Genomic DNA, 17,112 nt, shown 5'->3' on the forward strand with positions numbered 1-17,112 from the left:
TTTATTCCCCTGTTCTGGGGACAGCTACTAGTAATATACATGGTTATTACAGATATTGTTAGATCATCGTCCTTCAGTCTACATGCAGGTTATATCACTATATACTGTGTCATAGTAACGTGTATACTGTTACTGGGCTGCTATTTATTATGGAGGATGTTAGTATTGTCCTATTACACAATGTGCTCTCCATCAGACCTGGTTAATAACATGTGAGAAGAAAGGATGTACTGTAACCCATAGCAACTAGAAATCCACTATTAGCGATCTAGTGTCAGCGACCTAACACATGTAATAATTATTGGTTATTATGTGATACAGGTAGTACATAGTATTCAGAGAGAGTGAGGTAAGGAAGCAACATAGAGGCATGAGGGAAAGGAGAGACAGCAGTGCACATGAACAGGGAGGGAGGCTGAGCCCAGCAATGTACATATACAAAGGAGGGAGGTAGAGCCCAGCAGTGTACGTACACAGGGAGGGAGGCAGAGCCCAGCAGTGTACATACACAGGGAGGGAGGCAGAGCCCAGCAGTGTATGTACACAGGGAGGGAGGCAGAGCCCAGCAGTGTACATACACAGAGAGTGAGGCAGAGCCCAACAATGCACATACATAGGGAGGGAGGCAGAGCCCAGCAGTGTATGTACACAGAGAATGAGGCAGAGCCCAACAGTGCACATACACAGGGATGGAGGTAGAGCCCAGCAGTGTACATACACAGGGAGGGAGGCAGAGCACAGCAGTGTACATACACTGGGAGGGAGGAATGGGCCCGGCAGTGCACATACACAGGGAGGCAGGCAGAGCCCGGCAGTGTACATACAGGAGGGGAAGCAGAGCCAAGCAGTCTGCGTACAGGGAGGGAGGTAGAGCCCAGCAGTGTATGTGCAGGAAGGGAGGCAGAGCCCAGCAGTGTATATACAGGGAGGGAGGCAGAGCCCAGCAGTGTACATACACATGGAGGGAGTCAGAGCACAGCAGTGTACATACACAGGGAGGGAGGCAGAGCCCAGCAGTGTATGTACACAGGGAGGGAGGCAGAGCCCGGTAGTGCACGTACAAAGGGATGGAAGCAGAGCCCAGCAGTGTACATACACAGAGAGTGAGGCAGAGCCCAACAATGCACATACATAGGGAGGGAGGCAGCGCCCAGCAGTGTATGTACACAGGGAGGGAGGCAGAGCCCAGCAGTGTACATACACAGAGAATGAGGCAGAGCCCAACAGTGCACATACACAGGGAGGGAGGCAGGGCCCAGCAGTGTATGTACACAGGGAGGGAGGCAGAGCCCAGCAGTGTACATACACAGAGAATGAGGCATAGCCCAACAGTGCACATACACAGGGATGGAGGAAGAGCCCAGCAGTGTACATACACAGGGAGGGAGGCAGGGCCCAGCAGTGTATGTACACAGGGAGGCTAAGCCCAGCAGTGCACATATACAAGGAGGGAGGTAGAGCCCAGCAGTGTATGTTCAGGGAGGGTGGTAGAGCCCAGCAGTGCACGTACACAGGGAGGGAGGCAGAGCCCAGCAGTGTATGTACACAGGGAGGGAGGCAGAGCACAGCAGTGTACATACACAGAGAGTGAGGCAGAGCCCAACAGTGCACACACACAGAGAGGGAGGCAGAGCCCAGCAGTGTACATACACAGGGAGGGAGGCAGAGCACAGCAGTGTATGTACACAGGGAGGGAGGCAGAGCCCAGCAGTGTACATACACAGAGAGGGAGACAGAGCACAGCAGTGTACATACACAGAGAGTGAGGCAGAGCCCAACAGTGCACACACACAGAGAGGGAGGCAGAGCCCAGCAGTGTACATACACAGGGAGGGAGGCAGAGCACAGCAGTGTACATACACTGGGAGGGAGGAATGGGCCCGGCAGTGCACATACACAGGGAGGCAGGCAGAGCCCGGCAGTGTACATACAGGTGGGGAAGCAGAGCCAAGCAGTCTGCGTACAGGGAGGGAGGTAGAGCCCAGCAGTGTATGTGCAGGAAGGGAGGCAGAGCCCAGCAGTGTATATACAGGGAGGGAGGCAGAGCCCAGCAGTGTATGTACACAGGGAGTGAGGCAGAGCCCGGTAGTGCACGTACAAAGGGATGGAAGCAGAGCCCAGCAGTGTACATACACAGGGAGGGAGGCAGAGTCCAGCAGGGCATATACACAGGGAGGGAGGCAGAGCCCAGCAGTGTACATACAGGGTGGGAGGAAGAGCCCAGCAGTGCACATACAAAGGGAGGGAAGCAGAGCCCAGCATTGCATGTACACAGGGAGAGAAGCAGAGCCCAGCAGTGCATGTACTCAGGGAGGGAGGCAGAGCCCAGCAGTGTACATACAGGAAGGGAGGCAGATCCCAGCAGTGTTTGTACAGAGAGGGAGGCAGTGCACAGCACTGTACATACACAGTGAGGGAAGGAGGTAGAGCCCAGCAGTGTATGTACAGGGAGGGAGGCAGAGCCCAGCAGTGTACATACAGGGAGGGAGGCAGAGCCCAACAGTGTATGTACAGGGAGGGAGGCAGAGCCCAGCAGTGTATGTACAGGGAGGGTGCTAGAGCCCAGCAGTGTATGGACAGGGAGGGAGGCAGAGCACAGCAGTGCATGTGCTCAGAGAGGGAGGTAGAGCTCAGCAGTGTACGTTCACAGGGAGGGAGGCAGAGCCCAGCAGTATACGTACACAGGGAAGGATGCAGAGCTCAGCAGTGTACATACACAGGGAGGGAGGCAGAGCCCAGCATTATACGTACACAGGGAAGGATGCAGAGCTCAGCAGTGTACGTTCACATGGAGAGAGGCAGAGCCCAGCAGTGTATGTACAGGGAGGGAGGCAGTGCACAGCAGTGTAAATACACAGGGAGGGAGGGAAGGAGGTAGAGCCCAGCAGTGTATATACAGGGAGGGAGGCAGAGCCCAGCAGTGCATGTACAGGGAGGGAAGCAGAGCCCAGCAGTATATATACAGGGAGGAAGGCAGAGCCCAGCAGTGCACATACACAGGGAGGGAGGTAGAGCCCAGCAGTGTATTTACATGGAGGGAGGTAGAGCCCAGCAGTGTATGTACAGGGAGGGAGGCAGAGCCCAGCAGTGTATGTACAGGGAGGGAGGCAGAGCCCAGCAGTGTATTTACAGGGAGGGAGGCAGAGCCCAGCAGTGTATATACAGGGAGAGAGGTAGAGCCCAGCAGTGCATGTACAGGGAGGGAGGCAGAGCTGCTTGTTGTGCAGAATCCGGAAGTATGGCTGTGCCTGCAGTAGTGGTGATGGTACTGTGCAGCTGACGGATGTGGCACTGTACAAGCACAATTATGTACAGAGGGGGAGATTCTCTAAGAATCTCCGCCCCCCTTCGCCGCCCATCGCATACTTAATTATCGCATATGTTGTAACATATGCGATAATTAAGGCAAAGGACAGCTCTTGCGTTAAGAGCTGTCCTTTGCGGTGATAGTCGCCGGGTCCCAGCAGGTCCCGGCGGCTCTCCCCTCCCTCCCACACCCGGCACTGCTGCTGCTGCGCCGGGCTCTCCTCCTCCCTGCACCCGGAAGAGGATCAGTGCAGGGAGGAGGTCACAGGTACGGGCAGCACTGCACTGTGCTGCCCGGACACAGGGGAGGGGGCGATGCAGGGCGGCGGGGGGTCGGCGGGGGGTTGGCGCGGGGCGGCGGAGGGATGCGGTAGAAGCCCATTGGCTTCTATGGGGCATCGCCAGATTTTTCTGGCGATGCCCCCCGCCGCGTTAACCCGATAACGGGGTTTTTACCGCATTTCTTCTTTAGAGAATCTCCCCCAGACACTCTAAAGTCACCTGCCACCTCACTCCCAATAAGTACAATACCAGGCCCCAGACTTGCAGCAGTGATTACACATTAAAAAAACTAGCGGGTGCAGTGGGATTTCCTTCAGGGCCCCACAAGCCACCATGTCCCATAACAGCTGCATCCCATGTACCTGTATAGTTAGAGGATCCAGCCATGTCTGTGTGCCCCTTCTTGGCAAGCTACTCCCCATATGGTGCTCTGTCTGTCTTCCTAGTCACCTGTCTGTCTGTCAATATCCCGTTATGGTGTTCTATCCATACATTTGTCTGTGTATTCCACCCCCAATCTGTCTATACCTCTATATGATGCTCTGTTTGTCTTTACCGCATATAAGGCCTTATTCTGGTTGTTTCGGATGGATGCGTATTTGCGGACAGGAACCAAGTGTTCTTAGCCCCGCCTTCCGTACGGATCGCTCACACCATACGAATGCGGTAAGATGCCGATCGAACAGACCGTGAGTGGATTTTCCATGTGAACACCTACTTCATCTGAGAGAACCTCCCCCATCATTCAATGGTCGCCGTCCATCGAATGCTGGACCGAGTGGTCAGGCAGCACCGAGTGCTCTAGACCACTCGGGCATTTCTCCGTGCAAAAGCAGGCATATGGGCGGGCAGCTGACATCCGACAATGTCATATGTCAACCCCCCACACGTGCGTCACGGCCGCATTACCATACGTACGCCCAGCGTTTTCATGGGAACGCCCATGAAACACGGGGGGTACGCATATGGTAATGAGCCCAAACATCCCTTCACGCCCCTCTCCACCCCCTGTTCCGATTGAACAGAATTCACACCGTATTCAGACGTGCACGGCATTTACACATGCGCAGATACGCCTCTGCACATGCGAACACACCAACCATCGGCCGTCTATACGCATTCGGAGCCATCCCAACCAACCAGAAAAAGGCCCATAGTGTTGTCTGTCCATCTGTCTATCAATACCGCAACACACATTTTTAGTTTTATCTTGTATGACTCCTCTGATGTTGGACAAGGTGTGTCTCCTGGGAAAAACATTTGCTGCATTCAGAACATTTATATGGTTTCTCTCCTGTGTGATTCCTCTGATGTCGGACAAGATTTGACTTCTCGGAAAAACATTTGCTGCATTCAGAGCATTTATATGGCTTCTCTCCTGTGTGAATCCTCTGATGTTTGAACAGAGTTGACTTATCTGAAAAACATTTGCTGCATTCAGAACATTTATATGGCTTCTCTCCTGTGTGACTCCTCTGATGTAGGACAAGATGTGACTGACGGGAAAAACATTTGCTGCATTCAGAACATTTATACGGCTTCTCTCCTGTGTGACTCCTCTGATGTCGGACAAGAGGTGACTTTAGGGAAAAACATTTGCTGCATTCAGAACATTTATATGGCTTCTCTCCGGTGTGACTCCTCTGATGTTGGACAAGATCTATCTTATGGGAAAAACATTTGCTGCATTCAGAACATTTATATGGCTTCTCTCCTGTGTGACTCCTCTGATGTCTGACAAGATCTGTCTTCCGGGAAAAACATTTGCTGCATTCAGAACATGTATATGGCTTCTCCCCTGTGTGATTCCTCTGATGTAGGACAAGCTGTGACTTCTGGTTAAAACATTTGCTGCATTCAGAACATTTATATGGCTTCTCTCCTGTGTGACTCCTCTGATGGTTGACAAGATCTGACTTCTGGGAAAAACATTTGCTGCATTCAGAACATTTATATGGCTTCTCTCCTGTGTGACTCCTCTGATGAAGGACAAGAAGTGACTTCCGGGAAAAACATTTGCTGCATTCAGAACATGTATATGGCTTCTCTCCTGTGTGACTCCTCTGATGTAGGACAAGATGTGGCTTCTGGGAAAAACATTTGCTGCATTCAGAACATTTATATGGCTTCTCCCCTGTGTGACTTCTCTGATGTTGGACAAGAAGTGACTTCTGGGAAAAACATTTGCTGCATTCAGAACATTTATATGGCTTCTCTCCTGTGTGATTCCTCTGATGTAGGACAAGATTTGACTTATGGGAAAAACATTTGCTGCATTCAGAACATTTATATGGCTTCTCTCCTGTGTGATTACTCTGATGTAGGACAAGCTGTGACTTCTGGGAAAAACATTTGCTGCATTCAGAACATTTATATGGTTTCTCTCCTGTGTGACTCATCTGATGTTGGACAAGATTTGACTTCTGGAAAAAACTTTTGATGCATTCAGAACATTTATATGGTTTCTCTCCTGTGTGACTCCTCTGATGTACCAGAAGCTGTGATTTATATGTAAAGCCTTTGTCACACTCAGAGCACACATGTGGCTTCTCTCCTGTGAGACTCATCATGTATGAGGTGAGAATCAAATTAGTTGCTGAAGGTTTCTTCTATCCAGAAAATAAAATAGTGTTTGTTCCTCCTCCTGAGGTGTAAGGAGATATGATGTATTTAGTTGGCTTGATCGGAGAACAATTTCCCTTTCCACGTCGTCTTAATTTGAATCCTGCTCCTTATATGTCCTGTAAGAAAGTTAATATGTAAAAGCATAATGGTTACCAGGATAACACTACTTATATTGTATAAGATATATATTTATACACAATAGCAAATATCACAGACACTGACCATGATGCTACATTTGTGTACAGATGTGTCCACATACATCCAGCCTCCTTGTGTGTTAAACAGTCCTTCTAGTTGCTCCATTCCATAGTGGGACTGTAGCACTGAGCGTCTCTTCCATTAAAATGCATCTTATTCACAGAGCGATGTGACAAGGACGCACAAGCAGCTTCTGCTAATTAAAATATATGGAATCCCTGCATTGCGTCTACATAATAAATGCTACTTTAGTGTTTTCCAGTTTTTCATATGCAGATACAGCAGTGGTCACACACAGAATATAGGAATGCCACATATATTAATAAGCAGAAGCTGCTTGTGTGTCCTATTAGCATCACTTTGTGAATAATACGCATTACAGAAAAGTCACACCAAAAGACGCTTGGCGCTACCGTGTTGTAGTGCGCTCACATGTTATGTGTAACCCGACTTGTGGTGAATGGGGGATAGATGCATGTGGACACATCTCTGTATTCCCATATTGCCGGGACTCTATTTGCAGTCACACGTACAGCACAAAGACCTCTACCCTCCTACAGTATACATGGTTTATTAATGTGTCTATAATTGTTGTATAATCTTTATCCTCTGACCTCAGATGTGCAGAATGTACAATACTGACCACACATGGGTAACACATAATAGAAATCCTATCCCCCCTACTGTCAGCTAATGCAGCAGGATGTCACCACACTCTCCAAGCACACCATGGGGATGTGGATACAGTAATCCTCTCTGTCGTTTTCTCGTAGCCCATATGGGATACTGGGGTCTCAATAGGGATTGAGGGCTCTTCGCAGAAGACGGGCACATAAAACTTTCTTCAGAATGGGTGTACTGGCTGCTCCCCTCCACATCCCCACACACAAGCCAGTTAAGGAAAACTGTGCCTGAAGGAGGATGAACGTATGTGAGAAAAGGATACGTGTATACAAGATATGTAGTGAGATTCATACCAGCACACCACAACAAACACAATAACAGTTAACAGAACTGTTAACAAATTATTGGGTACTTGTGTAGTTTCACGGCGCCACCGCTGTTCTCAGCACAGCGCTACGTTATCAGCGTCTAAATCCAGACTCCCTGCGACACCCTGGCACGAAATGTAGACGCTACAATTTAGACGCTTTAGCGTCTAAATCCAGACTCCCTGCAAACCGCTAAGAAGGGGGCATCTAAATTTAGACGCTAAAGCGTCTGAATTTAGTTGGATCTAGGGGTACATAGGGGTGCACTGTGCAAAACACTGTTAAACCTGTTCACAATGACACTAGTCGACGTAACAGCTGTCGACCTTGTAAATTCCACTATCCACGCCAACCCGAAGCATGGCGAGCGGCGGCGGTACGCGTCCTACGACCTTTTCATACCCCCACTATCCACGTCGGCGTGGAGTTGATTTTATAAAGTGTGGCGAGCCACCGAGCCTGAAGCGTGGCGAGCGCAGCGTGCCCCACGACGCGTATACCTGTGAAGTTATGCTCGCCACGCTTCTGGCTTAGTGGCTCGCTGCGCTCGCCACACTTTATAAAATCAACTCCATGCCGACGTGGATAGTGGGGGTGTGAAAAGGTCGTAGGACGCGTACCGCCGCCCCTCGCCACGCTTCGGCTTGGTGTCGATAGTGGAATTTACAAGGTCGACAGCTGTTACGTCGACTAGTGTCATTGTGAACAGGTTTAAGATTGTTTTGCACAGTGCACCCCTATGTACCCATACACCCTACTAAATCTAGATGCTTTAGCTTCTAAATTTAGATGTCCCCTTCTTAGCGGTTTCCAGGGAGTCTGGATTTAGACGCTTTAGCGTCTAAATTTTAGTGTGTGCCGGGGTGCAGGGAGTCTGGATTTAGACGCTAAAGCGTCTAAATTGTAGCGTGTGCCGGGGTGTCTAGTTTAGAAGCCTCGTACGTTAGCGGTGTGCCGGGGTGTCCAGTTTACATGCCCCCGTTGTCAGCGGTGCGCAGGACTGCCTATTTCACTGTGGACCTACAAGTACCACAGTGACCTGTCAGCGCTGGGCAGCGCGCGCTGCTGCTGCCCGTTGCTACGCTGATAACGTAGCTTAGATATGGAAAGCAGCCACGCGCTGCGCTGAGAACAGCTAGAGCGGCATGCGCACAGTTAAACAGAGCGTCTGGCAGGCTGCCAAGTTTCTGAGACAGACTGTGTGCGCGGTGGCGCCGTGAAACTACACAAGTACCAATTATTGAAACATAATAAACATAAAGTCACTTAAGTGACTACATAGGCAACAGGCAAGAATGTCACATTTATAGTAGTTGCAACCAGATGCAGAAGAACTCCGCACTGAGGCGGGCGCCCAGTATCCCATATGGACTACGAGAACAGGATTTAATGGTTGGTGATAAAATCCTATTTTCTCTATCCTCCATATGGGATACTGGGGTCTGTATACGATAAGGATGTCCCAAAGTTTCTAGAACAGACGGGAACGTGCAGAGACTAATGTAACACTGTGACCGGATGCCTTCCCTTATGCTCTGGCTATGCCCTTCTGGTCCACAGATAACGGTTCCTGGTCTCGTGGGACCGGGCCAATAGGGGATTCCCTGTTACCATCAGTAACCGCCTGTTACTTACTCCACCCACTACGTAGTGGGCGTGGTTATCGCTGCCACCACCAGACTCCTATTATGTATGCCTGGAACCATGGATACCTCCTCAGGCCCAAAAACTGGCACCTGAGTACTACCTGCTGGAGTCTGTGCGTCAACACGCTGCTGACACACCCCCGACTGGCGTCGGTTGGTTCCCCACTGGTCACGGACCAGACCTCTGCGTTGGTAGCTGGCAGAGCAGAATTTAGAGACGCTGGATGCTATACCCAGAACAGCCGGAGAACGGAATTATTGCAGTAATTCTGTTGGTCGCAAGATGAAAGTGGACATCCTTGAGGCAGAAACTTGTTTATCCGCCAATAGATCTGAAAAGATCTCTTCTCCTAATCCTAGGAGGCACAGCATACAGATGTTTACAGCATTGAAGTCAGGCAGTTGTACACATACCAGGGCTCACAGGCCCTGTTTATATAGACAGAAAACACACTGGCATGGTCAGATCCTTCCCTATACATTTGCATATCAATCAGATCATCTTACTTTCAGTGCATAATGAATCAAGATTACATACCAATAAGGATGAGTCCAATTTCCTTAGAATATATATAACTTCCAGGAAAGGTGGAGATCATTTGATTATCTCCTGGACATCATTACATAAACAAACACAAATGTTGGTGCATTACCAACACCTCACACACAGGATGGCATGGATTCAGTGACACATCACATACACAAGTTTCCTTATTAACACCTTTACACAGTAACTTCAGACACAAAGTCTGCTACCTGCTGGGCAGTGGCCACTCACAGACCTTCTCCCAGGAGAAGGCTTTTTAGCATCTCAGTTCCTCGTCACAAATATTTGCTAAATTCCTTCCTCGAGAAATGTACAAAGTGCATTTTAAGTTTAGAATACATTCCTCAATACAATATACAAAATATATGGAACAGTCCCAGCTCAGTGCTAAAAATATATTTTATAAATGCATATACTTTGTGCCTTGTGCCAAGCCAAGCAGCAGGCTTTAACTCACAGAAGCACTGCAGAAGGGGTCCTGTCCCAGCTCAGTGCTGCTCATACAGTTTAAAACATGTCAAGGGCCTTTTTCCAGAATGGCTTAACCCCTTCAGTGCTGTGGCAGCCATTACACACATGTGCCGGGGTCTCCAGCCACAAACACCGCCTGCCCAAACTAAGTATCCTCTCTGGCCAGAGCGTCCAATTTGAAAATTTTTCAAAGGTATGTTGACCACGTAGCAGCTCTGCTGAGCTCCAGGGCCGAGACCCCCTGGGCAGTCACCCAGGATAATCCCACCACCTTCATAGAATGAGCCTTCAACAAGGTTGGTATAGGCAATTGTGCTTCCCCATAAGCCTGTTGCATAGTAGAACAAATCCAATGGACAATTGTCTGCTTTGAAGCAGGACAACCTTTCTTGTGTGCACCATAAAACACAAAAAAACATTCTGTCTTACGAACTCGAGCAGATCATTTAACATACGCCTTATGCATTACTACCACATCCAAGGATTCAGGAATTCAGGGATGAGAGCAACTAGAAGAAACCACAATGGGTTGGTTCAGATGGAATGCCAAAAACCACCTTAGGCAGGAACTGTGGACACATCCCAAGCTCCACCCTATCTTCATGAAAGACAAGATACAGGTTCTTGCATGACAAGGCTCCCAATTCTTACACATGTCAAGGCAAAGCCAGTGCCAAAAGCACCACCATCTTCCACGTGACGTACTTCATTTCTGATGTTTCCAAAGGCTTGAACCGGGATGACTGCAATAACGATAACACCACATCCAAGTCCCAAGGTGCCATAGGTGACACAAAGGGGGGTTGGATATGCAGAACCCCTTGAAGAAAGGTCTGAACCTCAGGCAAGAACATCCACTTTTGGAAGAAAATGGATAGAGCCAAGATTTGAGCCTTTAAAGATCACAAATGAAGGCCCAATTCCAAACCTGCCTGCAGAAACTGCAAGAAGCTGTCCAATTTAAAGTCTGCCGATGGAAAGCTCTCTTTTTCGCACCAGGCCACATATTTCCTCCAAAATATGAGGGTAGTGGCAGGCAGTTACCGGTTTTCTAACCTGGGTCATGGTAGAGATTACCGAGGCAGGGAGGCCTTTGTGGGCTAAAATCTGCCGCTCAACATCCCAGCCGCCAAACGAAGCCACCCTTAGACATGGTAGACGAACGGGCCTTGCAGGAGTATGTCCTCTCTGAGCGGTAAATGCCAAGGATCTTCTACTAACATGGCCTGAAGATCCACGTACGAGGCCCTTACTGGCCAGTCTGGTGCCACCAGTATCAAGTCTACTCCTGGACTTCGCACTCTCTTTAGGACCCTTGCAAGCAAGGTGATCGGAGGAAAGAGATACACTAGATTGTACAACCCACTGGTCATCAGAGCATCGTCCGCTTCCCAGTTGTCCACTCCTGGAATAAAGATGGCTGAGATTGCCCTTTCATGATGTTCTGCCCACGAGAGAATCTTGGTGCTTCTCTTATGCATGCTATGCTTTGCATACCTCGCTGGTGGTGGATATAGGCAACCATCATCGTGTTGTCCAACTGGACCTGTATCGCTTGGCCTCTCAGCAGAGAGCCAGCCTGCAGAAGAGCATAGTATACTGCTCTCAATTCCAAGTTGGTTATCTGCAACTTGGATACCCGCAGAGTCTACTTGCCCTGGAAGTGTACCCCTTATGTCACTGCCCCCCAACCTAGCAGACTGGTGTCCAGCCTGAGTAGAATTCAGTCCTGGAGCTTAAAATTCTGACCCGCCAACAGGTTGGAAGACTGAAACCACCACTGCAGAGACAGCTTGGCTTGAGATGACAGACATATCCTCTTGTGCATGAGGAGGTGTGAGCCGGACCTCTTGTTCAGCACATCCAATTGGAACATCCTGGAGTGGAATCTTCCATATTGTATTGCCTTGAAGGAGGCCACCATCTTGCACAGTCCTGAGCAAGAACTTAAGATCAAGGAGGACTTTGGTAGATTCAAGATCCATCCATGCATTGACAGCACCTAAATGGCATGATTGATTGCGAGAATCATTTCACTCTAAGACAATGCTTTTAGCAATAGGTCATCCAGGTAAGGAATGATATTTACCCCTTGTGACCTGAGCAGGAGCATCATTTCCGCCATCACCTTCATGAAGACAGTCCGAAAGGTGAGACTTGTAACTGATAATGATCATCCCATAGGGCAAACCTTATGTATGCCTTGTGTGTTGGCCAAACCGGAATATGAATATAAGCATCTTTGATGTCTAGGGAATTCTTCTTCCTAACTGGTGCTTACCACCTGCAATGACTCCATCCTGAATTTGAACACCTTTAGATAGGGGTTCAAGGATTTCAGATTCAGGATTGGCCAGACCGAACCATCCAGCTTCGGTACCACAAAGAGATCCCATTCCTGCAATGGGTCGGGTACTATGACCTGGGTTTGCACTAGATTTGCGATTGCTTGCTGCAGGATCACCTTGTCCTGCACAGCTGCCAGTAGATCTGACCTGAAATATCTTTAGGGAGGCAGTCTGTCGAAAACCAGTCTGTAGCCCTGTGAATCTAGGCACAAGGCATCCCACACGGGACCGAAGTGCAACAGCCGAGCACCCACCCCGAGCATTTCTCAACACTGTCAAGCAGAGGGCTTAGACGCAGCTGTGCTGGAGCTACGGTGTTGAGTCCCCAACGTCAGGGCTTTTCTGTATTTTCCTTATGCAACTCCATTGGCATTGGAGGTACCTTTGGCCTTTAGACGGAACTTGGAAGCCCAAAAGAACTGCTGGCTGGGCCCTGAGAAGGGACGGCAGACCTGTTTGGATGCCGTAGGGAGAAATGTAGATATTCCAGCAGTAGCCTTAGAAATCCAGTCATCTAATTCACTCCAAAACAGCCTTTCCCCCATATAGAGTAGACACTGCATCTGTGGTTGCATCTGTGACCCATTGATGCAACCACAAGGCCATCCATGCCGATACCGCCATGGCCAAATTGTGTGCATTCATAGCACCCAGTTCTTTCTGCGCTTCACAAAGCACCGAACCAGTGTCTTGTATGTGGTGTAATTTTTTACCAACCTGCGCCACGGGCATGTCACCCAACAAAGAAGCAGGGCTTTATATGGTTGGCTCCTTAGTGGGAGCAGCTGCTTGTGGGGTTAGTCAGATCCCCATATGAAAAAAAACAAGGAAAATAAAGTGTAAGCAGTGCTCTAATAATAAAAAAAAATATTAATACATTTAATATAATAAATGTAATAACTAATATAATTAATAAAACAAAGTAAGACACTACAATTGTTTGGTAGTGCTCCATTAGCTGCAAGGCTATTGTTGGGTCAACATCCTTCATTGGCCTGATAGCAGTTTGAAGGTAACTCTGCAGTGTAGATTCGCTGGGCTCAGCAGAAGTATCTGACCCTGGCAGGGCATCTGTTGTAATGTCCAGTGCTGACTGAGCCCCTAGAGTAGGATTGTCCATTTCTGTGCATCTGATAGTAGTCAGACATCCTGAGTCTCACACTTGTCAAATAAAAAGATAGGAAAGAAAAAAGAAGAGAGATTGCACCCACTGTGACTTTTAAATGATAGTAAAGCTCTGAGTTCTGATTCTGGTGAAGTGGGTGTTCCTCACAGAATTCTACCCACACTAACTTATTATAAAGAATATGAATGCTCTGTACTTGTGTATTATCACGGCCCCAGTTACTTAGTCAGCATTGTGTCCCTGTCAGAATCAGTGTAGTGTTCCCACGGCCAGCGTAGTCAGCGTCCCTGTCAGTATCAGCATTGTGTTCCTGCAGCCAGCGTAGTCAGCGTCCCTGTCAGTATCAGCATTGTGTTCCCGCAGTTAGCGTAGTCAGCATCCCTGTCAGTATAAGCGTAGTGTTCCCGCAGCCAGCGTAGTCAGCGTCCCTGTCAGTGTCAGCATTGTGTTCCCGCAGCCAGCGTAGTCAGCATCCCTGTCAGCATCAGCGTTGTGTTCCCGCAGCCAGCGTAGTCAGCGTCCCTGTCAGTATCAGCGTTGTGTTCCCGCAGCCAGCGTAGTCAGCATCCCTGTCAGTATCAGTGTAGTGTTCCCACGGCCAGCGTAGTCAGCATCCCTGTCAGTATCAGTGTTGTGTTCCAGCAGCAAGCGTAGTTAGCGAAGTCAGCATAGTCAGCGCCCCTGTCAGGATCAGTGTAGTGTTCCCATGGCCAGCGTAGTCAGCATCCTTGTCAGGATTAGTGTCGTGTTCCCACAGCCAGCGTAGTCAGTACGTTTGTGGCTAGCCGGAGCTTACGTAGTTAGAGTAGTCATTCAGCGTTATGCAGTTAGTGTAGTCAGTCAGCGGTGTGTCAGCGTTATGCAGTTAGTGTAGTCAGTCAGCGGTGTGTCAGCACTTATTACATTGTGTGGAAACCATTGACAATTTTTAACCTGCCTGACATGACAGGTGTGAACGTGTTCCTGAAACACCCCCACTAGCCACGTCAGCCCGAAGCGTGGCGAGCATAGCGAGTCTCATGAGGGGACACGGTACGCATCCTCCCGACCTGTTCATACCCCCACTGTCCACGCCAAGCCCGATGGCAAGCGGATGCATATTACTTGACGTGTATTCCACATGCGCTCGCCACTCTTTATAATATCAACTCCATGCCGACGAGGATAGTGGGGGTATGAACAGGTTGGGAGGACGCATACAGAGTCCCCTCATGGGGCTCACTGCGCTCGCAATGCTTCGGGCTGGCGTGGATAGTGGGAGTATGAAATGGAAGCATTTGCCAGTATGTAACATGGAGCACTGGTAAATGCGTCTTTTATTGTGCATAAGACGCACTTGTGTACCGCTGCCCCCCCTTTGGGCATGAGACGTACATGCTATCGAACCCCTAACCCTGTCCATCTCCCTGAAGTGAACACGGTCAGGGTTGCCATACCCTACCGCAACAATTTCTGAGACGCACAAGCGTATGAGACGCTCGTGCATCTCAGGCAGATGGAGCGCTTCTCTGCCAGCGCCCGCATGATCGCCTCTCTGCCGGCGTCCACCAGCGCAGGGGATCTGGCAGTTACCGGCACTGTGTGAGAGGCACACACTAGGCATGCCAGGGACAGAGCTGCAGCTCGCAGGAACAGTACGGTGACTACGCTGCCTGATGGGGACACTATGCAGGGCTGTCACGGGGACACTATGCTGACTGCACTAGGCTGCCGTTGGGCTACACCGTTGGGCTACATTGCCAAGGCTTCGCATTTATCTTGATGTGTTCTTGCAGCCCTGTGTGCAGGGCACATTCACATATTTATGCGATTCAGGGATGTTATTACAGAAATTGTTGGAGGTTGACACGGTTCCGGATGATCTGGTATTGGCAACGTTGGACGTGACAAGCCTCTATACATACATACCGCATGAGGCGGGGCTCATGGCGGTGAGGAGGCTAGTCACGGGCAACCCCAGATACACCGGCCCGGATATTGATGTGTTTATTGAGTTACTGAGATTCCCCCTCTCCCACAATTATTTCTTGTATGACGGACAATTCTATTGCCAAATTACTGGGTGTGCGATGGGGTCCCCAGTGGCCCCATCGTTCGCCAACACTTATATGTGGGAGACAGAGTGTAACATTTTTTTCTCATCCCCCAGGGTCACCCAGTCCATTTTTATATATATTCATTATATAGACGATTTGATAGTCTTGTGGACAGGGGAGTAAGGGACACTGGAGGATTTGGTTGAGAAACAGAATTTATCCAACAGTCCCATAAAACTGACACTCAACAAGAGCAAAAGAGAAATCTGCTTTTTAGATATTCTTTTGAAGGTAGAAAAAGGGAAAATTGAGACATCCCTGTACACAAAACCCACCGACCGCAACACATTGTTGTGGTACGAGAGCCACCACCCCCGCGCAGCAGTACGTGGTCTTCCCTATTCCCAGTTTATCCGTGTGTGCCGTACCACCAGTGATAAGGACATTCTTGAACAACAGCTGTTAGAGATGTTTTCCAAGTTTAGGGAACGTGGCTATCCCGCCAAGGAACTCCAACAAGCCTTGCAGAAGGCTCGCCAAAAAAGTAGATCAGAGCTAGTAGCCCAATTAAAAAACAAGAAAACTACACAAGTGTTCCCTTGGGTTAACCAATACACGGTCAACAGCAATGTCACAGCCAGAAGGGCCAAGGAACTTTGGCCCATAGTGGCCACTGACCCCGAACTGCAATGTTTTAAGCAAACCCGGTTCATGCCCTGTTACACCAGAGGGCGCAACATCAGAGATCTGGTTGTTAAAACCGATATAACTCAGTTCAAAAAGAAAAAAACTCACGGTGGCAGAAAACTTCCTTGGCAGACGTAACGGATGTTTTAAATGCCTAGGTTGCCGCACCTGCAGTTACATGGCCACTGGTGACACCATTTTACATCCTCATTCGGGTAAAAGGTATAAGATCAATTGGCCATTGACGTGTACTTCTAGTTACGTGGTCTATGTGGTGCTGTGTCCATGCGGACTTTATTACATCGGAAAAACTGAGTGCCAGTTTAAGGTCCGCATGGCACAGCATCGACAAGCCATCCGACAGGCCCTGAGTACTGGGACTAGTGACCAACCTGTAGCCAGGCACTTTGCCAACTTGAAACATGGCATGGCTACCTTAAAATATAAAATCATTGACCACGTGCCAGAAAGTTTGAGGGGTGGCAACCGTGGCAAAGCTTTATTGCAACTAGAGGCCCGGTGGATTTTTAGATTGCAGACATTAAAACCTAGAGGGCTTAACGAATCCTTAGGTCTCATACATTTTGTATGATGACATAACCACAGAACCCAGGGGTTATGCAAACATGTCATGACCATTGGTTTTGCCTTTTATGCCCAGTTGCCCAACAGCCCCCCCACTGCATCAGCTTGAGGTTAACGACACTGGTGGGAATAATTCCACAACATGTCACAGATGTATAGTCTAAACTGCAACAGTCAGTGCCCCCCTGGCACTACTGCTTTTTTAATGTGCACTTTAGAGATATTCACAGATAATATCTATGTCCACATTGCACTTGCACTTT

The 17,112-nt window shown here is 49.1% G+C and overlaps 1 protein-coding gene across 2 annotated transcripts in view; it reads right to left on the minus strand.

Annotated features, from left to right (window-relative positions):
- Positions 1 to 3,712: 3,712 nt before the first annotated feature.
- Positions 3,713 to 17,112, minus strand: part of LOC146075987 (uncharacterized) — a 60,309-nt gene continuing 46,909 nt past the window's right edge. For both annotated transcript variants that reach the window (XM_083185739.1, XM_083185740.1), the window contains exon 2: positions 3,713 to 6,329. In XM_083185739.1, coding sequence (XP_083041865.1) covers positions 4,794 to 6,158 — 1,365 coding nt within the window. In that variant the 5' untranslated portion in view covers positions 6,159 to 6,329 and the 3' untranslated portion in view covers positions 3,713 to 4,793. The remainder of the gene's footprint in view (positions 6,330 to 17,112) is intronic.

The sequence above is a fragment of the Crinia signifera genome, chromosome 4 (genome assembly GCF_055691185.1).
Source record: "Crinia signifera chromosome 4, ASM5569118v1, whole genome shotgun sequence".
In the NCBI taxonomy this organism is placed as follows: domain Eukaryota; kingdom Metazoa; phylum Chordata; class Amphibia; order Anura; family Myobatrachidae; genus Crinia; species Crinia signifera.